General features: G+C 36.7%; 1 protein-coding gene across 1 annotated transcript; it reads left to right on the plus strand.

Annotated features, from left to right (window-relative positions):
• Positions 1–4,500: 4,500 nt before the first annotated feature.
• LOC149024827 (putative auxin efflux carrier component 1c) lies at positions 4,501–8,262 on the plus strand. Its single transcript, XM_089145022.1, has 6 exons — positions 4,501–6,223; positions 6,308–6,554; positions 6,668–6,753; positions 7,178–7,335; positions 7,686–7,762; positions 7,854–8,262. Exons 1-6 carry the CDS (start codon positions 5,053–5,055, stop codon positions 7,918–7,920), a joined length of 1,806 nt encoding a protein of 601 aa, XP_089001148.1. The 5' UTR covers positions 4,501–5,052; the 3' UTR covers positions 7,921–8,262.
• The last annotated feature ends 17,174 nt before the right edge of the window (positions 8,263–25,436 follow it).

Consider the following 25,436-nt stretch of genomic DNA (forward strand, 5'->3'; position numbering starts at 1 on the left):
TAAACCTTGAAAGTAACTATAATTTTCAATAACTTCTTGAGAGATAATAAATGGATAAAAATACCAATTGGAATTTCAATCTCAAAATCACATTGCATGCATGAGGAGACTGGATCAAGGCATGTACACTTACAACATTTGTTAAATTTTATGAATCGATTGTCTCACCTATAGTGTCTCATAGTCCCATCTCACGAATGTCAATTACTTAAAATGTCTTCCCTCTCCCCTTGACTAAACAATTTTTTTGGGTACAAAGCGGGGTCAAAAGACCCAAAAGATATAACCAAAGGAAATCAAATTAAAGCATCAATTCATCCCCTTCTTAGACAGCCAATCAGCAGCCATGTTATTTTGACGCCGAATCTGACATGGCCTCGAGAAGCATATAGGATACGAATTTCAACAAATAATCTTCCCATCGATCCTTGCTTGTTAACTCCTGAGTTCAGTAGCCTTATGGACTTCAGTGAATTTGATTCTACTTGGAGTGGCCATGCTCCCATATCCAACACTAACTACCGTCGCCCCTTCTTTGATTGTGTGCATTTCGGCCTCTACTACATAGCATAGAGGCCATTTAATAGCAAATCCTCCTATGAATAGGCATGCTTGATCTCAATCATCCCAGCCAATTGAGCGTAACACTCCCTCACATTCACAGTAGAATTTGTGTTACACTTAAACCATCCTCTTCTAGGGCATGTCCACCCTAAAACTTCCAACTCTTTACTTGGTTCAAGAACAGGGTTCAGCATGTTGTCCAAGCTTCCTTAATGGTGCGATAAAAGCCCTCGATAATGAACACACCATTCCCTAATCTAGAGAAATCTAATTCATAGGTATCCTGATTTCGTCATCTCCACAAAAATTGTAGGATACACATAAATCGCTCAGGCCAATCTCTACGCAAATATTTACTTATTTAAGAGAGCAATAGCATATTGGATCGTAGATATTCTTATCTTATATTTTTTGGAACAAAGTGTACACGCTAGCTAATTAAAATGGTTAACTAACGTTGGGGGTGTAGATTGCATTGCATGTTTTTCATCTAATGGGCTGTGGGCCTGAATGGACATATTTTCTACGTACACATTATAGCCCATGTGAATGGTATAGAAGCTCGTCAGTGATAAGTTTTCAAATTTTTGGGAGAGAGAGCTGCAGCTAGCTTCAAGTATTCTTCCACGTCTTTTCTGGGTTAATATGCATCCTTCATTTGTTGGGGATCTGAATGCCATACAATAAGAGCAGCTGAAAAAGTTTTTGAGGAATTTCTTGACTCTAAATAACAAGAATAGAGTCGACGAAACAAATGCACAACCAATGCCGGGGAAGCCTGCACGGGGTTGCTTAAATTCAATTGAGAAAATGCATTTAAAGACAAATAAGTGTGTCTTGGACGAATTGTGTATTGCATATTGCCTTGCACTCTATGACAAGTAAAAATCTCAACCCTTTAGATGCTTTCATATTTATAGGGGCCATGCTCTAAGATGCGTTAAAGTTTACTCTAAATTTTTTTTGGATGATAATGCTCAATCTTGCTTGTCTTAAAAACGGCCTCGGAAAAAACCCTAGTTGCATAAATCCTATTCCTAGGCATGTTCAACAAGGAGATCTGTAGAGGTTGAAGTAGGCAAAATTTTTCTCCATTGGAATTTTGTCATTGGTGATTTTTTTGTAAGAAAAGAATTGCATTACGGCATTGTGGGAACTTCCTTGATGAGCATCAAAATGGATACAATATTTATATTTTATATGAGTCATAGCAGTCATATCACACTGGACAGTGCTTAGTATTATCTTTTTACCATCATATATGAAGACATGAAAAAAGAACACCACTAGTTGCTCTTGTACAGACCATAGAGCTGGACATTGGCACAAGTAAATTTCCTTTTGGCATCATGAATTTATCACTTTATCCTATATAAGAAGGCAAGTTTATTCAGGATGTAAGTATGTCCATGATGGGATTTATGCATCTAGATATAGCCTTTGTGCTTTGCAGCCTATCAAGTGAAATTGCTTTATCTTCTACCCAAAAAAATTTTAATTGCTTTATGCATGAAAATATAAAATCATCCTCCTTTTGCATGCGTAAAAAGGAGGGGTAAAAGCAAGTTTCCTTTGATCCCTTTGAATCTTCATTTCTTGATATACCTTTTAATCTTACAGAGCCGCCCACTGATGCATCATTTTATTTTATAAATATCCTTTGTCACCTAAAAGATTATTCCTCACTGATGCATCATTCATCATTCTCTCTCTCTCTAGATCTCTATAACCCAAAACATAATTCATAAAATAAACATGCATAGACCAAAGTACAACTTGCATATGACCTAAACATTTCATATATGTCAGCAGGAACTCACAAGTCACACCCACCTGAAAGGAACTGAAAGGTTCAAAGCACAGCAGCCTTTGTCACTGAACAACCCATGTAACCTCAAACCCACTGGAATTCAGACATTGGTCTACTTAATTAACCTTATTATAGACACCCCTTTAGATCAAATCCCTAGTTTAATATTTCTTCCTACCATGTCTTATGCCTTTACATCAACCTTCCCAACCTAGCTATATTTTCTATGGATGAAAACTGAAAAGCCACTAGCCAAGCTCTCAAGTAGATAGTCTAGTTGTTATATAACAGTACTGCAAAAACAAGTCTTTTACACAATCCTTTTTAGAGTTTAAGAACATTGGAAAAGTATAGGCGGCAAGTCGAACCGGTTTGTTTTGGTTTAAGTCAAGTCAAACCAGTCCATTGACACGTATGCTTAAGATCATTGGTACCAAAATTCCTGCAATTAATTGGGCATTTTCTCGAATTCCCAATTTGCCCCATGAAACGTACCTAACCCAACCCTTGTGAGTTGTGATGAATCTGATACTGGGAGTTTGGGAGTGGTTGCCTCCTGTTGGGTTGGGTAGACCATGCGCACAGAGATCAACGCCGAGCGGCCAATGAAAATCATTAGCATGCCGTGGTCCAACCATGCACGTGAGATTAACATTATCTAATGGAGAATTTAAACTGAAAAGGCATTATCTAGAAAGGACAACCTAAGCAGAAATGGTTGCAAATTCACCCATTAACCCAGGAGATTTGGTCCGTGCCAGAACGGTCCAAGTCCATTCCCTTTGGTTACCGCACCAAAATTGTACTTTATACCTTTGATGGATTTAAGTAATGCTTCAATTTTAATCCCTACATTGAGAAACCCACATTTAATATGGAACAAAACAAACAATGTTTGTGAAATTCAAGTAATCAAAACCAGTGCAACTCTGCAATTGGGAGGGATGTGCGTGAAATTAAACTAATCAAAACCTTCCCCCCATGCCTTCCTTCTTCCTTCATACTTACCAGGAAAGGGGGACCAGGTGTTGCTGTGCGTGCAGCTTCAAACATGGTCAGTGCACCGTGCCATTTTGTGTCCTCATCAAAACTCAAAACCCATTCGGCCCCAACTTCCACTGTTTCAATTCCGATGTCGTCTCTGCCTCTGTGAGCACCACTAGTTTACATTTCTTTTCTCTTCTCCCAGCTAGAAACCATTCCAATTCAAATTCAATGCGACAAATTAACAAACACTTGGTGTTCAGCTATAACACCAAATTAAGGAACCCATCCATCATGCATCTTGAATCACTTCATCACCGTCAAACAGTGATGGATCGTAGATTATATCTTGGGTGTCAATATAAATCTCGTTCCCGAATTGATTCGTATCAGATTGATGGTACCCACAGTGAAGAAAGTTCGATCTGATCTGATCTGATTTGATTATAATCTTTTCTTATGTTATTACCATGATAGGAACACGCGTGAAAAAATATACCTGATTATTCCGAATGCAAAGAGAATATGTGTTGAACGAAATGATGTTTCCTGGGCTAAAGTGTGAATCTCCAACACTCAAAATTAAAAATCTTGTCTCAGAAAAAATATCATTTCAGTTGAACAGATATTTTTTTCTCTTTGCTGCTCTGAAGAAGTAAATCTCTCCACGTCCTTCTTTAATCATCTCCATAAGAACACGAGGAGGAGCATCCATCAGTAGGGTCGTTATGGGTCCTTTACAGTCTATTTTGGGGTGGAGGGTGTAGTGTAAAGCAACGTGTATGGCTTCTTCCTGTTGTCTGTTGGTTCGACCGGGTAGGGTCGGATTGAAGCCCCGAACCGAACATATATAATTAAAACCTTTCCCAAAATCGAAATCTGACTGATTACCAACTAAAGTGAGAGCAGCAGATGAGCAGAGTACAATAACGATTCATCGAAACTCGGGTCTGGCCCAGTTCTGTTACACCAAACTGAACCCGGGGAAACACGTGGGTGGGCCACTGGGCCGGCCGGATCAAAGATGGACCCCATCTTATTCCATTCGTAACTAGTAAGTGAGAAGAACTGAAAAAGCAACAAATAAAAAAGTCATTTTTAGAAAGCTTAAAAGCTCCCCCACCCTCAGCTCCAAAGGATACACTACGTACTCCGCCAAACTAAAGGAGAAAGCTAAGAGAGAAACTCTCTCTCTACTTTCTCTCTCTGCTCCCCAATCTCCATTGCAGCTACTCTCTCTAAGCTCTCCACACTTCCACAGAGCGAGAGAGAGAGAAAGAAATATAAGAGTTTTCATTAAAAAGAAAAGTGAGGAAGGAAAGAGGTGGGGAGAGGTGAGAGAGTGAGAGAACTCTGCTTTGGAGACTGGGAGGTTTACGCGCAACTTTCAAAGCTTTTTTTATGGTAAGAGATAATTTGTATAGTCTGTTGACACTCACAATCCACTAGCACGGCTTACACAAACCCAAACCCAAACCCAAAAACCAAAATACTATAACACATGCTCCTCGAACTCTATGCGCTCTTCCTCAGCTCCTCTTAGCTTCCCCTCTCCTTTACTCTTCTTTGCCACTTCTCTTTCTTCTTCTTCTTCTTCTTCCTCTTCTTCGGTGTATCTTCCTTCCTGCTCTCTTTCTACCTCTATAGTTAGTTAAACCTGTTAAGAGTTAGTTGGGTGTTCTAAATTAGAGAAGATGATTACGTTGTTGGATTTCTACCATGTTATGACAGCAGTGGTTCCTCTCTACGTAGCTATGATCTTAGCTTATGGTTCTGTAAAATGGTGGAAAATCTTTACACCTGATCAGTGCTCCGGTATCAATCGTTTTGTGGCTCTCTTTGCAGTCCCACTTCTCTCCTTTCATTTCATTTCCGCCAACAATCCTTACACAATGAACCTACGCTTCATCGCTGCAGATACACTTCAGAAGCTCATTATGTTGGCTGTCCTCTTTGTGTGGACTAATATAAGCAAGAGAGGTTGCCTTGAATGGACAATCACGCTCTTCTCTCTTTCAACCCTTCCCAACACTCTGGTTATGGGTATCCCTCTGTTGAAGGGTATGTATGGGGATTTCTCTGGTAGTTTAATGGTTCAAATCGTGGTGCTTCAATGCATCATTTGGTACACTCTCATGCTTTTCCTGTTCGAGTACAGAGGTGCTAGGATGCTCATCACAGAGCAATTCCCAGATACGGCTGGTTCAATCGTGTCCATTGCTGTTGATTCTGATGTGATGTCGTTAGATGGACGAGAGCCTTTGGAGACCCAAGCAGAGATAAAGGAAGACGGGAAGCTTCATATCACTGTGAGGAAATCGAATGCGTCAAGGTCTGATATCTTTTCTCGGCGTTCTCAGGGGCTTTCCACGACACCTCGGCCGTCCAATTTGACGAATGCGGAGATATATTCTCTGCAATCATCTCGGAACCCTACGCCACGAGGCTCCAGTTTCAATCACACTGATTTCTATTCCATGGTCGCCGGTGGCCGGAATTCCAACTTTGGGGCTGCAGATGCTTATGGGCTTGCGACGTCAAGAGGGCCGACGCCGAGACCTTCAAATTACGAGGAAGACAACAGTGCTAAATCCAGGTTCCATTACCATGGAACAGGTGGGACGCATTATCCTGCACCGAACCCAGGCATGTTTTCTCCTCCTGGATCGAAACCTGTAACTGCTGGAACTGCTAAGAGGCCTAATGGACAAGCGCAGCAGAAATCAGAAGAAGGGAGTAAAGATCTTCATATGTTTGTTTGGAGTTCCAGTGCTTCTCCGGTTTCAGATGTGTTTGGAGGTCAAGAATATGGAGTTGCTGATCAGACACTCAAAGATGTTAGAGTGGCTGTTTCCCCTGGAAAAGGTATACAGTTGGATTAATTAGTTAGTTGAGTTGTTCTTTAGTTTAACTCGTGATCTTAATGTTTGCTTTGTCTGGGTTGAGTAGTGGAGAATCACAGGGAGAACCAAGAAGGGTATTTGGAAAGAGATGAATTCAGCTTTGGTAACAGAGGATCAGTTGATACTGAGATGAACGGAGAAGCGAGAAAAGTTGGAGACAACAAGCCCAAAGTTATGCCCCCGGCGAGCGTGATGACGAGACTTATTCTGATCATGGTGTGGAGAAAGCTCATTCGGAATCCAAACACTTATTCCAGCTTAATCGGCATGATCTGGGCTCTGGTTTCGTACAAGTCTGTTTTCTAAGAAGATCGTAATCAAGATTCAATTTTTTTCTTCTAATGAATTTCTTTACCATTCCATGATTTAAGCTGATGTCTGCGTTGGGCTACCGCTTCGCTTGCAGGTGGAACGTCCGTATGCCTGACATTATTGCCAAGTCTATTGCTATACTGTCGGATGCAGGTCTTGGCATGGCCATGTTCAGCCTTGGTCAGTTCCTTATTCCTTTCAAATCACGCTTAAGCTACCAAAGAATCTCTTATCTCACTTCCACTTCTCAGTCCTCTGTCCTCACAAACTGTGCCTGTCTACTCTGCCCCGGTCTCTTTAGTTAAGAAAGGAATTATTTTACTGTTGTTCAACTTTTTCCTTTGAGCTTTTTTTCTCTTTCTTATTTAAGTAATAATAAAGAAGAAGAGAACAAATACAGATCCACAGGGTGAAATGATGATGAGTGTCCTGTGTTGATGATGAAAAGAGGGTGTGTTGCACTGTTGCTGTTTCTCTTGTACAGTGTTGGGTGTGGCCAAGGCCAACACCTGTTGCTTGTGTGCTCGAGTCTTGGGCCTCTTGGCTGTGTGGTGTGTTTGGTGGCATTGCACTTTAATTGACACAGATTGACTACTTTGGACAGGGCTGTTCATGGCTTTGCAGCCAAGGATCATTGCATGTGGGAATTCCATTGCAGCTTTTGCCATGGCTGTGAGATTCCTTACAGGGCCAGCTGTCATGGCTGCCGCTTCTATTGCTGTTGGGCTGCGGGGCGTTCTGTTACGCGTTGCCATTGTACAGGTCACTCACTCTTTACCTTCTTCCAGGCTTCCAGCTCCCCATCCCTTACCTTTCTGACACATCGAATCTTACATAAATATTATGTTACTTCTTTATATCTTCACATGTTATCAATAGTTAAAGGAAAAACCCACAAAATCTATGTATAGGTCTACCATTAGAGACCCACTTTTTTTTTTTTTTTTTTTTTTTTTTGGGTAGATTAGAGACCCACTTGAATCCTTTAATTTTTCTTCTTGGGAATTTTATCAAACGCCTAATGCGCTACTGGGCAAGATTAAATGATGCTCTTAAATTTATTCTGTGTCTGGTACTTTGGTTTCCTGCAAATTGATCGATAACGTAAACAGGCGGCTCTCCCACAAGGAATTGTCCCTTTTGTCTTTGCCAAGGAATACAACGTACATCCTGAAATTCTCAGCACTGCGTAAGTGCATCTTATACTGTGTTTCATCCATTCTGTTGATTCATTGATTCCTCTTGTTCCCCTGACCAGATGATATGGGTTTTGTTTGCAGTGTCATCTTCGGTATGTTGATCGCATTGCCCATAACGCTCGTGTACTACATTCTATTGGGACTGTGATGAGTAATTGATCCTGATGTAGAGAGAAAGGGGAAAAAAGAAAAGAAAAAAGAAAAAAAAGTCTCTCTTTGAGAATTATGATCATGACCCCACCGGCCAGAAAGAATTCCATGAGGAGCCATGGATGTGAAGGAATGATTCAAGTGAGCAGACAGCGATGGAAGATGCTAAGTGGGTCGGAGGATAGATCTATGTATCTTCTTCTTCTTCTTCTTTTGACTGGGTGGGTGGGTGAATGAATGGGGTTTCTAGTAAAATTGTAAAACCATGGAATTTGCATTCTGTATTGTCAATCAATCCTTTTTTTTTGGGCTCATTGTTTTATCACAAGTCATAACTCATAACCCATCTCTCACTTGTCCTCCAAGAATATTTGATAGTACAGATTTAGGCGACAGGCAGAGAAAGAAAGGGGAAGTAATCATGATGACGACTTACTGCCTTAACATTTCTTTTATAGCTTACCTGAAAAGAGTGTCTCTTTTATTCTGTTGATTTTCTTTCTCAAGTCTTTAAAACCTTTTGAGCTTTAAAGGAGATGGCTATTAGGGGGGAGCTTCCATTAATGATACTTTGTCGTCTTATATTAAAGTGAAATGGTAACCTTAGCTGATGAACAGAGTCAGGAACGGATTTGGCCTGGTTTAAGGACCATTAAGAGAGCTTTTAGTGGTAATTTCAATGGTGGCCGTGGATGATGATGGTGATGGTGGTGGTGGAGGAATTGAGGTCTTAAAAGGGCCCTCCATTAGAACTGAGGGATTGAGTTGATGTGGACTTGTTTCGCATATTTGGCGACAACCCTCCCTCTTTAGTTGCTCTCACTTTTCAGTTTTGGAATGGCTTTCTTTCACTTTTTTTCTGATACCATTAACTGTAGAGGGGTCCTACCCAAAAACAAAAAAAGGTAAACCGTAAAGGGGTGTTTGGCTAGGGTCACAAATCAGCAGTCTGCTTAAATGGTCAAATTTTGCACACTAATGCTTTTATAATCACTCTGTTGATCAATTTTGACCCCCCCCCCCAAAAAAAAAATAAAAAATCACACTATTGATTATTCATACCTAAATTATGCTAAAAAAAATGAGCAGCTTTACGGCACTTGTGGGTTTTCTTGCCTTTTGTGAAGTGAAAATTTTCAAGAGTCTTTTATAGGGTGGTTCAGCTAGTAAAAAAATCAACACCTCCAATCAGGAAATCAGAGATAGAAACTCTTGTGTACCGGAGGTGAAGTTTTATTTTATATTTAAATTATATGTAACAGCTATTCTTGAGGATGTAGTCAAGATATTCATTACTTTACTTGAATTAATTTTTTTTATCTCACTCTTATTAGCAAACATCCTATTGCATTGGTGGACATGCTAATGCAACTGGCAGTAATCTACTGATTAATTATGAAAGAACATCTCAAAACATTCCATATGCTAAGCTGTACCACTACATATGAACGTTAAAATCAGGAATAGCATAATGGTCTTGATGGTTTGTTGTTATGCAAGGGTTAATACATAGGGAGCTAGGGTTTTGCTGCCTAGTCTTGTGGTCCCTCTATCAGCATAGGTTAATGAAATTGAAGGGACAAGCATGGGTATTTTTCTTTTTTGGGGTAATTAAACTTTTTTTTTTTTTTTTGGTTGCCAAGGCATTGTCTTAACTAATCTGGTGTTCGATCCGGGTCGCACACCTGGCTGTAGTGGGTGAGTCTCCCAGTGAAGATTTTTTGCATCCACAAGGTTTCGATATCGGAACCTTGCTTAAGGTGAACAAGCTGCTTACCACTTGGACCAACCCTTGTTGGTTGGGGTAATTAAACGTTTACTAAAGAGATTTGGTTAGAAGACACAAGACTTCGGATTTATCACGAAGTCAGGTCTCATGGGAGGGCATGATGGTCATTTCATCCTTCTATATATGCCTAAGCATAAAGGAACGTGCTTAAAAATGTATTTATTCCTTGTGTGAAAAATATGACTAGTTTCTACCTAAAAATAGTAAATGAAAGTGAATGTAAGATCGAGCTTAATCAAAATGGTCAATGTGCCAGTGATTGTTGTTGAAGCCTATGTTGTAGCTCGTTAGGCACTTATGGAAAGTTGTGGTAAAATGAAAAGAAATGTTGGTGATTCTTTATACTATAAATTGTAGAACAAATAGAGACATCTAAAATAGGACTTTCTTCTTTTCAATTACACCCATTTTAAGTTTTTTAAGTATGGATACTCTAAGAGGATTACAATCTATAGTATAATTTTTCAGCAACATCATTACAGACAATAATATCCAAACTAGGAGGTAACCCTCTCAGGTCAAATTGTATCTCACCAAAAGCTTGGAGAAACCCTGCCAATAAGTCTGCTCCTTGGTTCAACTCACGGACATGGTGTGAAATGAGGCAATCCCTACAACTCCGTTGAAGTGTGCGAATGTCATCAACCAAAGAATCAACATACCAATGAACTCTATGGGAACCCAAGATTATAAGAATGTCCTTGTGAGAATCAGAGCGGATTTGAATTCTTCAAACACCACTCTGTAAAGCACGTTCTAAACCTGCCTATATGGCAATCAACTCCATAACTAATATTTGGTTTCTTCATCTTCTTAGTAATTAAAGCGAGATGACAACACCATTGTAGTTCCGCTTTCTCATGGTTAATTTCTTCATCTTCCTAGTAATTAAAGCGAGAAGGTCAAGAAGTTCCAACATATCTTCCAAAAATTTCTCATGGTTCATCTCTCTTTGACATGATGTCTACCATGTAGAGGAGATTCAAAGTCCAATATATATTCCAAAGATTACGTTTCCTCCGATTTTTCTTCAAAAATGAGCCTTTATTTGATTTCAGGAAATCCATTATTGGTGATTCATGGGTAAACAAACGAGCTGAATATTTGGTCAAAGCCGAACCAAGACACTTTGCCTTTTCAATGAGCTTGGTGTCCTTGGATCTCAGATGCGAGAAGTGAGAACCATCGAGGTGGAAGTGATGAAATCGAAGCTTATCGATCTGATCCCCAAAATCCCCTTCATTACATGTCAGGGCCCAAAATTCCAGGGTTTCAGCTAAACTTAAAGATGAGTTCCTGGGATGAATCAATACTTGAGTGCTTTATAGATGTAACCCTCAAATCCTTGAACGAGCAGTTTGAGATTTGTTTTGAGAATTCTGGAATAAATTAAACCAGAGAAATGTGTACCAGATCTTATAGTAATTTTAACACTCAACATGGGCATTGCCCTTAGGGTTGGTGCATATTTGTAATGAAAAGTACTCTAGTAATAAAGCTCAAGCATGATAGTTGCAGCTGATACATCCAAAAGAATAACCCCAATAAATCATTCTCAACTGTCTGCCATCCACACAAAAAATGGTTACTGCTTGAGATGAGCAGAAGCAAAATCTTTACAAGATCCAATAGTTTCTAATAATTTCCCGAAGTTGATGTTCTTAATTTTAGTTTTTGGCAGACTATACCATTATAGTTGAGCATAAGCATGTGTACGTGGAACCTTACCATGTGTTCCCAAGCTAACAATAAGATACAAGTCATGTCTATCTTTGGCTTGTAATGTAGAGAAATATCTTGTTAGCTTTTTCTTCATCAGTACATAAAGATCAGTCTTGTTGTCTTTTACCGATCAAAGCTTGAATGTGAACATACATATGAATCGGCAAATAGATCAGATAGACAACACCTATCAATCTATCAGCAGTGATATGATACTATTCGTAACACATCTCTCATCGTTTATTTATGCAAGTTTCTGATTCGTTTTTCTTTCTTCTTGGTTTGAGTTTTGTTAAAGACTTCCACAAGCTCAAACCCAGAACCAGAGCAAGCTAGGAAAAGCTAATTGCACTTCAAGACAGAATAGTTCTAACACTTCTAGCTGTGAGATACGTACCCCATGGCTCTAACCCTTCACGAAACTCGCTACCTAACCCTTTGTCGTGGTGTAATAATTAAGTGAATCTTGACGCGGCCCTCAGAACATGATTTATTGTTCAGAATGATAAAGTTTTCTTCTTATCTATCAAAACTGGTATCCACATGTATTCACCACGGATAACTTCAGGCCTTCCACTTTGCAGAGGCAGCAGCAGAACTCCAATCTTAAGAGTAAAGCTGAGTGGAAAGCCAGGAAGAAGCACCAAAAATTCTGAATATTCGCTGCAGATCATTATGGAAATTAAGATTCCATGGATATTTAGTTAATGGTCAATACTGGTGATGATGTTTATGTCATGAAGAAGCAGATACCCAGGTGGAAGATGACGGTTACTTTGAATTTTTTTTTCAGTTTCTACTGGTACTATAAACGCGTGCTTTGGTTCATAAGATTATAGATTAAGCAGGTAATGAATGACATTGAAAAAGATTATTCAGGTAGTACTTGGTACTAATCATATAATCTGGGATTTACCGAGAAAAAAAAACATACAAATGCTAGGATCGATTATGCGGTGGATAATTGTGATTAGGAGTGCGGCGAAGAAATGAAAGGGATGACTCCATGTTAGGATAGTGGAAGCTTCACTGGTTATATCCAGGCTGCAGCCAAACTGATGTTACAGCATCAGGCAAGGACGTTAGAGCATCAACTCAATGGGATTGATTCAATACAAATATTGAAATATATATCATTACTAAGTGGAGATTCGCAGTTGATATCTCAATTGTCAAGATCTGCTTGGAACTTCAGATCTTTTTCCGCTCCTCTTGAGTTGACATCCATTGAGGAGGCCTGCGTCTGTGTGTCAAATCACTTGACTGGGTGATATGTGTGTTACAAAACATTTTGGAGAGAGAGAGAGATTGGATTTTTTTAAAGTGAAAACAGTAGGTATATTTGCCCAATTTAATAAAAAAAAAAAAAAATGAAGGATTCTTGAAATGGAATTTTTTTTAAGTGAAAACAAGAGGTATATTTGCCCAATAAAAAAATATAAAGAAAAAAAACAAAGTGAAAGCAAGAGTTATATTTTTCCAATTAAAAAAAAAAAAAAAAGGAGTGGAAGGATTCTTGAGATTGGATTTTTTTTTAAGTCAAAACAATAGGTATATTTGTCAATTAAAAAGAAAAAGAAAAAAGAAGAGATATCAATTTTTATTTTCATTATTCAATTTTGTATTGTGTTTTTTTTTCTTTTTCTTTCATATATTTATTAGAACCTATTTTTATTTAAAAAATAGAGAAAATCTCTAAGTCTCTTATGGTTGATGAGCATTGAGCATGTGTGTCATATATTCTGAAAAAATAAGGATAAGATCATCATTTACTCAAAAAATAATTAGAAAAACATTTTTTTCTTCTACATATTGGTTTTTGAGAATTTTTTAAACTAGTTTAAATTCTTTTTAAATTATATTGAAAAGAACAAATTTCTATCTCTTTCTATATATTTAGGCCCGTTTGATAATCCACAGGAAAATATAGTTTCTGGTGTTTCTTATTTTGAGAAGCAGAAATCCATTTGATAAAACCATTTTGTTTTGCATGATTTTGGTAACATAAATTGAAACTTATTAAAAATTTTGGGTAAATATCACTTACATCCCCTCTTAGATGGACAAATAGCACTTACATCCCCTCTTAGTTGGATAATATCACTTACCTCCCCTTTTACCTAAGCAAATATATCAAACACCTCCCTTCAATTAACTTTCTCGGTTAAATTTATCTTTTACCGTTAAATATTTTTCTAAGACCCCAAACTACCATTAACTAAAAATATTTTTTATTTTACACCCTAAATTATAGTAATCACCATTGCAGTTAAAATACTAAACTACCCTCAATTATAATAATTATTAAAAACCAAAACATGATAGTTAGAACCCAATTATCTTTAATTTTAAAGTCCAACATACTTTTTAAAAAAAATATCAAATTATTAAAAAAACCCAAAATAGTGACGGTTTTTTTTAAACAAAAAATTTTTTTTTTTTTTTTTTTTTTTTTTTTTTGTATTTTTGTTTTTTTTTTTTTTTTTTTTTTTTTTTTTAAACAAGGGTATGTTGGGCTTTTAATAATTAAAGATAATTTGGGTTTTAACTATGGGGTTTTGGTTTAAAACAATTATCTTTAATTGAGGGTAATTTAGTAGTACCAAGAGTGATTACGTAATTTAGGGTTTAAAATAAAAAATATTTTTAATCAAGGTTAGTTTGGGGTTTTAGAAAAATATTTAAGTGTAAAAATTAAATTTAACGGAAAAATTAACAGAGGGGAGGTATTTGATACATTTGCTAGGTAATAGGAGAGGTAAGTGATATTATCCAACTAAGAGGGGTGTAAGTGCTATTTGTCCAGCTAAGAGGGGAGGTAAGTGATATTACCCTAAAATTTTTGCTTTGAAAAACATTTTCAACAGAACAACTATTTGATGTTGCATAAGTTTTTCAAAACAAAATTTGAGTTCATGTTGGAGTTAAGTAAAACAATTTTAGAAAAATTATTTATGGAACTTGGCACTCTAAAGATAACAATGACAAATTTATTACAATTTTCAAATTTGGTTAATTTTATTTTTAATCAAAGGGTTACATGTATTATTTTTACTTTTAGAAGCAAGTTTTATCAAATGCTTAAAAATAGTTTTTTTGGAGAAACATACAAAACTATTTATGGTGCTTCTTGAAATGGAAAAACTTGGTGAATTATAAAAAATTCCTTACTCTCTATTTAAACCCACTGCCCTCTAAAATGTTTAACTTCTGATTCCCCCAAGAAAAATGAACTTTTACCTTTTCTTCCCCTCTAATATTTTAAAATGACTAAATTACCCTATATTTTTGTGCATTTAGTCTATCAAGGATTAATTTTTTTTTAAATTACTTTTCTTCTTCTTCTTCCTTCATTTCTTTTTTCTATAAGAACCATTTATATATGATTAGGTATATTTTTGTTAAATTCCTTCTCTTCTTTTAAAGATTTTTACTTTTAATTTATCTATATTTTCATTTTTTCTTTGATGGATTCTTAAAAAAAGGGAGGAATTAAAATGATAAAACTAATCATGTTTAATGGATTGTAATAAAAGATGGAGGAGGAAAAATAAATAAATAGATCTAATTACATTTAATGGATTTGTATAAAAAAGGAAGAAAGAAAAAAAAAAATTCTATGAAGAAAGAAAAAAAAATTTCTATAAAAGAAGAAGAAAAGAAGAAGAAAAAAATTCTCAAAACTTTAAAAAATCCTACAAAGAGGGAGAAAAAGAAGGAAAAAATAGCTAAAAATAAAAATAAAAATCAACATATCTGATTATAGAGGCAAAAATAAAGGGTAATTTAAACATTTTAAAATATCATGGGAGAAGGAGAGGAAAAATTCATTTTTTTTGGGGAGAGTTAGAGGTGAAACTTTTGAGAGATGAATAAGAGTAAATAGAGAGTAAGTACAGGGGAGAGATATAATTTTTTCTATTAAAAATTATCTACAATTATTTACTTAACAAACATATTTTTCATTTCATAATTTATTCTGGACAATACTTATAAAATAATTTTCTATTTTGGATAAAAAGAAAAAGTTTTTAGTATTTATTTCTTTAATAGAGCAAAAATAAGAATGTACCGAGAAAAAGAAAAAAAAAAGCAAAAATAAGAATGAAAATGAATATAAAAAAGAGTCTTACTAATGAACTAAGTATTTCAATAGATGCAATTCATGTAGTTTACGAGAATAAGTTTCTCTTACCGATTGACCACAGGAGCGGATGAGGGAACCGTTCCAGTAAGCACATCCGTCATTCACATTGTCACACCCGGAAAAACCCAATGTCAAGTTCATTAAATTTAAAGTAAAAAAGAGATAAAAAAAGAAAAAAATTGTAGAACATTGATCTTCTCGCAGGGAACAATGGCCCCGACACAAAGTTTCTACATCCTCATTCACATTGTCACATTCAAAAATGTCAATTTATTAAATTTAAAATAAAAAGGAAAAAAAGAAAAAAAAAAATTTGTAGAACATTGATCTCTGCCATCTATCTCACACCATGATCTTAAAAAGTTTTAAGATAGGAAAACCTCTTCCCTAATCAAAAAACCCAATAATCTAAGTTTGATTGCTCATCCCACTATTTTCTCTTTTCACCGAGAGTAGAATAATTTTTGCCATTGCTTCAAAAGTCATCTCCTTTCGCCTACTTTTTGAGATCTTATTTTCTTCATCTAGATCCGTAGACACTGAGCGAGGCTGCCTCTTTACCCCTTGCCAACCAAGTTGCATTATTTTTTCCCCATCGACTAATGCCATAATTAATACTAGAACATCTTGGTCTTGCCGCAACACCTGACCGACCGTTGGATCAACCCCAAAATCCTGAGACACTTTATCAATGGCCAACTCATCCTCCACTTGGGCCCCTTCAATTGAATGTGTGGTAAATTCCAAGTTCTCCCCATGAACCGACTTAGAATCCCCTCTCTTGTAAATTGCTTGTGTAGCACCCTCTTTTGGCAACGTTTCTACCATTATCATTTTCAAAATTTAAAACTTTGGAGTCCACTTCATATTCTATCGTTTCTTGTGAATTATTACAGTCCATGACAGCTAAATTAACCTCTTCCCTTGGATTAGGTGATAAAAGAACCAAAGTTTTTACTGAGGAGGAACTCTAACTCCCCTTATCCTAAGGAGGTCAATTCGGTACCGAAACCGTTTAACCGTACCGAACCACGCTGTTTGAAACCGTACCGTACCGTACCGTTTCAAATTCGGTACGGTATATATCGAAAACCATTTTTTGAATTCGGTACGGTACGGTTTTGGTATGAGGATCCATATCGTCGGTATGTACCGCATACCGTACCGCAAAACCGAATACCGAAACCGAATTTCATACCGTATGTGGGTTATTTGTGTAATTTTCTCTTTCAATTTATAACCCTAATATTTAGCATTAGCCTTTAGTTCCATGCAATTTAGAGCTTCATTTTGTTTATTAGGCTCCAATTGTCACAAGCTTGGTGGTACACTTGTACTTTTGTATCTCTAATTCTCTATTAATGGTTGCTGGTCAAAGCTTTCTTAGGTAGTTAGTTTCCTAGATTTTACACTCCTGGGCAAAGCCTCACTTGACAAAGTTGGTTCTAGGTTAAGGCAAAAGCCCAGCTAGCCCAACCTAGTTTTATCGCAACCTTAAAAATGCAAAATCGATACATGTGTAGAATCTAGGCATAAGAACGTTGAAGATACCGATACTTTTGTATTGCATTGCAATAAAACAATCAATTTATTTTATACTAATTTCAATCGATCTCTTGTAGTATTTTATGATGAAACAAAAGCAAGTTCAAGGTAATCTATATATGTGGGGTTTGTGGGAGTAAAACCCAACATTATGATTAGAAAAATAGACTTTCTCATACTGAATTTATACCGTACCAAATACCGAACCGTGCCATTTTTTATACCGATTTTATACTGAAATCATACCGCACCGCTTTTTAAAATACCGTTTCCATACCGTACCGTATAAATTCGGTATGGTACGGTTTCAATATGAGGTTTTCAAAGTCGATACTATACCCCATACAGTACCGGTGCCGTACCGAATTGACACCCTTACCTTATCCTAAGGAGTGTGGGCTCCTCAGTAGGCAACGATTCAGTCTCCTCTACATTTTTCCTATTATTGAAGTTTTCACAATTTAAATCACCTAAATCTGCTTTGTTTTCAAACTGATCTTCTTCGTGGGACCTAAACGAATCGAATGGCTTCCATGCATAAAAAGATTTCGAAATAATTGAAGTTTCCACCAAATTCTTCTTAGAAAAGTTTAGAGTTTTATTCGACGAGGACTCCTCCCTATCCAGGCATTAGGAGACCTCCTAAACCTTGTCTTGCTTTGTCTTTCCTGGCACCAAAATCTCTCATCTACCACAAGATTCTTAGATTTTTTTAAACAATGATAATGCTTTACATGCCCAAAGCATTTGCAACAGGCACACAATTTTTTTTTTCTTCCATTTTTATACATAATAGGTTGTGTAAAACTAAAAACCTTCTTAGTGTTAGGTTCGTTTGTTTGCCTTGAACTTCAAGCACATGCTTGATCTCCTTCTTTGTTTACTTACAGCCAGGATAGAGCAGTATGATACCAATACTTCAAATCATGGCGCTTTATGTATTATATGTGACACCAATGCCTTTTACATTTATTGATAATATTTTTTTTCCGTAAATAATGATCTCCAAAAGCTTTTATTTATCATTCTACATATTGTGGCTCTATTATGGTGCATTTTACCATCTAATCTTTCTATACTTGGATATCTTTTCATCTATTTCATCCTCTACCCCGGAAACCGTGGATAGAAGAAAACCAAGAACGAAAGGGAAAATCCCCCCCCCGGACCTAATACTTATCCGTGGTAAGAAAACCTATAATAAGTTCATCCTGGCACCAACACCCAATTTAAGTTTAACTGAACTCCGGAACAGGATCCTCTCTTCAATAAATTCTTTCAATATCTCATATATCATAACAATAGTGAAACCTCCTTTAGGGTCCGACTCATAAATATGAGAAAGAAAATATGTGAAGAAAGTAGAGTCCTTTATCCTCACAAATGCAGGATTGGTCGCCCTTCCCCACTTAAACATGTGTCAACAAATCAAGATATTTTTATTTAGGGTGGCACCAAACTAAGAACTTTGATGGTCCACACTCCACATGAATCATCACTTTGATTTGGCCTTCATCTCAGTTCTCAGCTTGATTGGTTACTTAGTGTCAAGGCCACCATGCTGCTTATGAGACTCAATTTGAAATGCCGTCCATGAAACTTCCACTCAATTTCTTTATGTGGGTGGAAATGATTATTTGGTGTCCATTTTTGCATAATATGGAAGTAGCAGATCAGAAGAGAATCACACTATGACACATCAATTAAGGCATTTAATGGGACAATTGTTCAGAGACTCAAGTGTTGGACGGATCCAGTTGGCGCATGCTCTCCATGGAACATTGCATTCATTTCCTTAATTAGTAAATACACATCCATGCCCTGCATGACCTTAGCTTCTTGGTAGGATCAAAAACTTTATCAGAATGTGGCCATTTTACATTTGCTACTGTGTCTTTACGTAGCTTCTTCAAGGGGGGGGGGTAGAGAGAGAGAGAGAGTTCTCCGAGTTAGGAAAGAACCTAGGAGAATGACGTTTACCAACGTTTCTCTCCTTTCAAATGCTGAAAAAGGGAACCCATTTGTTATTCCATAGAATAGATTATTTAGTGTAAGAGATCAGGCAACCAATATCATTGCAATAGTGCTCTGGTTTGATTTATTCTTCCTGAGAATGCACGCACTCGCATGAAATAAGTGAATCTAGAGAAGGTTGAGTGGAAGGTTGTGAAAATGAAATTATAAGACAAGAAGCCAAACAGCCCACTCACTACTGGGATTCCCAGCACAAGAAGAAGCACCCTACGTCAGTGTTGTCTTAAAAGATGCAAGCTTATGCATATATGTATGAGAAAGAGAGAGAGAGAGAGAGATGAGAGATCATCTGTTGTGTGCTGTGCCTAATGTTTGATGTCCCCCACTTACTGGTGTTGGGTCGGCCACTCACGAGACAAAGCTTTGTGGGTTGTCTTGTCAGTATCGGTTTTTGTTAAAGAACTCGGGCCCTCTCTCTCTCTCTCTCGATCGTTACATCTCGTCTGGTGTCGGTAGCTAACTCTCTTTAAGAACTAGGGAATTAAGACTTTTCTGGGCCTCTGTTTGAGGAGAGAGAGAGAGAGAGAGAGAGTGTTTCTATCCCTTACTAAGACTAGATTGTAAAGCTCGGAAAGAGAGGGGGAAGGTGATATATGAATCAAATAAACTAACACCGCCATGAGAATGGAGCTTTGCTATTAAAAATGTATTCTTTCCATTGGAATTTGGCTTTTGATGAAGATGATTGCAGCCACTTGCCACGTTAGCCAGTCGATGAAGATAAGGGATTTTCCAAGTTGAAAATTGGGAAAGGATATTTGGATCATGAATAATACGGGTGGCCAAGTTGATGATAAATCAATAGTCCCATAAGAGTCTTACTTCACCGTTCACAAACAAAGATCCGCATCGATCAATTTTAGGTGAAGGCAAACTTCAGTTAAAAAATATATAATCTTGAACATTGAATGGCATTGTGATATTTTTTGAAGATTTTTCGTGAGATATTGATAATTTCTGTATGAGGGAATTTCTAGATCTCCTTCATCATAGGCTAAAAAGTTTATAATAATTCTATTATAACTTCGGTGGTTCAGAACCTATGGTGTTCGATCTTGTCTTTTCCACAAACTACTCTCTTCCATATGAGTCTCAGTGTGAATAATTTAATATGTGCTTTCTTACTGAAATGCAAAGAAATGATATTGAGTCTCCAAAATTGGAGCCGGCAGGTATTCTCAAACCTGGATCAGCAAATAGATGATCAGTATGCAATTGTCAAAAACATTCAAGACTTTCATAGCCAACAACAATTTCTTGGAAGACAATGTGCAACGTGAGAAAGATGCTTGTGATAAAACTCAAGTCACTTTTTGTTCTAACGAACACCACGAAATGAAAAAGAAATAAAAACATAAACACACATAGATTTAACGTGGTTCACATACTGATATGGTTATGTCACGGGCAAAAAAGAAGAGTTTTATACTATGTAGAAGAAGTACAAAAGGAGATTTCACAACCAATCACCAATAACTCGTACCCAAAACCCTAATCGAAAATTCCAAATCTCTCAATGATGTGATAAACGAATAACATAAGATACATATGTATAGACTACAATCGGGTTAATGGGTTGATCCATTTAGTCATTTAGTTGCCCAACAAAATTTGTCGGTGCAGGTCCATCTTCCAAATCGAGTACAAGAATTAAAGTTAAAATATAACACTTCTCTTTGCTAGGGAATTTGAATATCGATAAATTGATGGTTTTTTTTTGAAGGGGATGATAATTCTAGTTATTTTCACAGAGCCATTAAAGACAGTTGTCATCACAACAATCTATCCTCAATAACAGATCTTGATGGTAATTATTTAACTGACCCAGACTTGACATGAATGACACAGGGAATTATTTTGAGCTCCTATATGCAGGAACTCCCCCTTTGACCTGCAGTGTTCTCCCTTTGGTGTGTGATCGTTCACTTAACGCTACAGAGGCCGCAAGTCTCATTAATCTAGTAATATATTTCGAAATTTAAAATGTAACTTTTGCTGTGGATGATTACAAAGCTCTAGTCCGGACGGCTTGGTGCTTTCTTTTATAAAAAATAGTTGGGGAATTGTGGGTATAGTAGATATCTACAGAGTGATCAAATATTTCTTTAGAAAACCATGGCTTCCTGATTAGGTAAAGTTAGCTCATCTCAGTCTCATCCCGAAAGGAAGCTCTCAAAACAATTTTGGTGAATGTCGACCAATGGTTGTCTCCTAAACCCTTGAAGCCTTTGGACAATTTAACTAGTATACAATTCTGGGTGTCTGCACTTAATCTACACCCCCAAACTTGGTACGCATGAATGATCTCAACTCTTCTCAATCTTCATGAAATGCCGAACAAATACCTGGTAATTACCTACCTATCTCTCAAGTGGATTGGAATGACATTACTAATTTAGTGCTCATGGTTGCAGATTAAAGGACTGGAGATGGGGAAATTTTTTTGGTCCATAAAGGAAATCTTGTAGATAGTTTGGCGGATCCTTGCCCTTTTGATACACAACTAGAATCGGTCATGGAAGGGATTGTATAGGGATTGTAGCGAGCAAAGACAAGAGCCATCTCTGTCACTCAACCATGGGTTAACTCCAAAGCCTTTTTGTATATGCAATCAGGCTTTCCACAAGAGCCTCTGTCATATTACCAACTGCCTTTGTTGCTACAAGTGTCTGATGAACACTCAACAATCCATATATCAAATTTCCCTTCCAAACCATTACTAGTAAATATATAGTTTTGTGTTTTTAATATGCTAGGCAGGTAGAGTCTCTTGTAATCGCAATGTAGCTACACTCTTTAAGTACTGAATGAAGTTGTTCAACATTGAAAATAAATAGTTGTCTCCCCCTTTCTATATAGATTTATGGTACAAATCATTCCCAACTGCCCAAAGAAAGTGAGGGAAAAATTAGTGGGACTCCTTCAACGTTTATAGAGGGTTGCCTAAATTTTTGACAACATTCTTCTCTGTCAGGAACTCTTAAATGGTTACCAAGAAGAAAAATGAGACCCCATATTTGCAGCAAAACTTGATATTAATAAGGTTATGAATACTCCTTTTGCCTGGAGAATTTGTTGTTGGTAGAGTCTTACACTTGGAGAGTCGTGTCCTTGCTCGGATTGTGCCTATGGAGTCTAGCTCTTTTGAAGCCATGGAGATACCTTATAAGATAGTAGTTCCCTTAGTTGTGATCACTTATATTCTTTATTTTTTTCATTTGACTGGGGCACTACTTATACTAAGGATGTCAATCGCTACGATACCGACTTTGAATACAAAAAACCAAAACTATACCATACCATACAGAATTTATATGATATAATACAATTTCAGTATTTGCAAAATGGTATGGTACGGTTCAGTATGAAATGAGCGCGAAAAAACGGTTTAAACACAATATATAGTGCAGTATAATTTCAGTACCAAAGAACCCATTTTACTTTTGTTATTGGTTTATTAAGATCCTATGCTTTGACTAATCTATGCTCTAAAGGAAAGTCCTTATTGTCAAAAGTGACAATATATGTGCTTATGATTGTAGGATCATGAAAGATAATTCATTGCTTTTTACCTGTATCATCAAATATCTGATCAAGCATAAATAAAAAATTTCCTTTTCCAACTACAGAATCTATACAACTCAACTTGCCTCAACAAAATGAACAATTTATACAACTATACAGATTTTACAAGTCAATAAGAATCTTATGGGTAATCTTCAAGATCACAAAAGGCTATGACCTTCAGCAGAATGAGGATCAACTGCCATTATCTTCTGGACTTCCACCAATCCATGATTGCACTAAGAAGAGCAAATTCAGAATAAGATTTTTATTGGGTAAAGGTAAATTAGTCATTAGTTCTGTTTCTTATGTCTGAATTTCATTGCTGATGACAAATTGTGCAGGTGACTATCAATAAGCATTTGGTGGTCAATCCAAGAGCTAACATCTTGAAGAATGGTGAGAACAATCAAATCAAAACCTGGAAAGTAACAGATATAGCTGCAAGTAAAAATAAACATTTGTCCATGAAGAATTGATAAAGTCTCAAACAGTAAATGAGATGTCCATTTCCCTACTAGAAGACTATTGCAAATCATGCATCAGCTTTATGATGTCTTTCCTAATGCATAACAAAGAACATTCTAGGATCTTTGAAACCAAAGACTCCAAGGTTTGTTCTTGGCAATTGAAACAACATGACTATTGTCAGTTCTCTTCTCGAATCTGAAAACTAGAAGTTCATGAAAGATCTATATACAAAGTTATCTCTAACATTCACCTACCCTTTTCTGATCATCTTGCCAAACCTTCAAGCTTGTTGGCAGCGGAATTATAGAGATCCTCCCCAGACCAATTTGGAAAAATCACTAGGCTCACGAAAGGTAGATAGCACAACCGATAATAATTGTGTAGAATAGCTAGTATGTCATTTTAAACACATTAATATGGTAACTAGATACAGTTAATCAGATTAAATGTTAAGAGAAAAATCAAATTTCCATAATCATAGTTCTTCTTTATTTCAGCAAAAAATCTTGTGTAAGTGGTTGCAACACCTGTCCAAAAGACAATGAAGAAACAAGGGAAGAATACAAGCATAAGACTCTTGAGTTCTTGCATGCCAAAACACAATACTTCCAATATAAAGGGAGCAGCCGCATTACATGTAGAAAGAAATGAGTTATTGGCAAAGAACCAAAAAAGATGTAGAATTAGTTCTACCTATTTTGAAGAAGCCATTAGCCATGGCCGTTACACCTTACCCCAATGTTGATCAAAATCAAATAAAATCAGGACACTATGAGAGATCAGAGAACCAACGAGAAGAGAGTTGAAGAGAGTCGAAGAGAGCCGTTCCTCGTTAGGGCTTATTGACTTACAGATGAAATAACCAAATAGTGTTAGCGGTTAGGGATTTAATTGGTAGTGTACACGGTTTTATACGGTACCAGATGAAATAACCAAATAGTGTTAGCGGTTAGGTATTTAATTGGTAGTGTACACGGTTTGATATGGTACCATACCGTTTTATGCAAATTCGGTATGGTTTTGGGACGTAGCGCAGTATGGTTCCATTAAAACTAGTATTGTACCGAACCTAATTAAAATTCAATTTTAGTACATAACATACCAAATTTTCAAAGGTGAAGTTTTAAATGGAGCGAATTGGTATGGTTAAACGGTTTTGGTGCACAATTGACGCTCTTAACTTATACTCTTAATTCTCTTCAAGAACATTTTGACTTCTGTTGTTAAACAATTTTCCTTCTTTAAACTCTGATTATGATTTTGACTAACCTTAAGTAATGATTTGAGGATAACTGTAATAACATTTGATACTTTACTTCCTTTTCTGCTATTGGATTATGCTCTATTGTGTTATATGGTTATGGATTGGCCATGAACCTGATCCTGTAGTATTATCACATCCATGAGTATTCAAGTATGTTTGAAATCGGCTGAGTGGGGTGTGACACAATCCTTGGATAAAAGGTGGACCCATTCGCTAAGCAACAACATTGGTAGAGGCCCTAGGCAAACAAATCACATATAGGGTTACGACTCTTTGTGATGGAACTGGAAGTTGGAAGAGTAATATTGGTGCAAAGCTTTTCTTGATTGGTGAAATGATCTTTCTCAAATTCATTGGCATTATCGTCTACTTGTAGATAATCGTGTATGGTGTCCATCTGCCCATGGGCAGTTCTCACTGATAAGCATGCATTTATCATTATTTATTTGATTTAATTTCCCATACTTAGTTAATTAAAAGAGAGCTAATTGATTATTTTTGTGTATTTTTAGGAAAAATGTAATTTTGGTTATTAGAGATAATATGGAGTAAAGTTGGCAAATATATTAGATATTGGTGGATTTTAAATCATGACATTCAATCTTGTTGCCCAAGAAATCATGAAAAGTGAAATCTTAGCCAAATTGGAAACATGTGGAGATCTACGGAACAAAATTGGTAATAAATCTGAAAATTGGGTAAACAGACATACCTTCAATATTTTGGGCATATCTCTCTCGTATGACCTCGGATTGCGGTGATTCAAGATGCTATGGAACGATATCGAAGATATCTAAAACTTTTTAGTTTTGAGTTTTTTTCAAAATCTGAATGAATAAAGGTCGAATTGACTGATAAAGAGAGGGACTTCATAGTGTGTGGGATACATAAAAGAGAAGCCAGCCACAGAGAAGAGGAGAAGACGGCGAACACGGCTCTCACTCTCTCTCTCTCTCTCTCCCTATGTTTCATCTTTAT

Source organism: Hakea prostrata, chromosome 2 (assembly GCF_041222555.1).
Source record: "Hakea prostrata isolate BN-2017 chromosome 2, UWA_Hpros_2, whole genome shotgun sequence".
Taxonomy (NCBI): Eukaryota; Viridiplantae; Streptophyta; class Magnoliopsida; order Proteales; family Proteaceae; genus Hakea; species Hakea prostrata.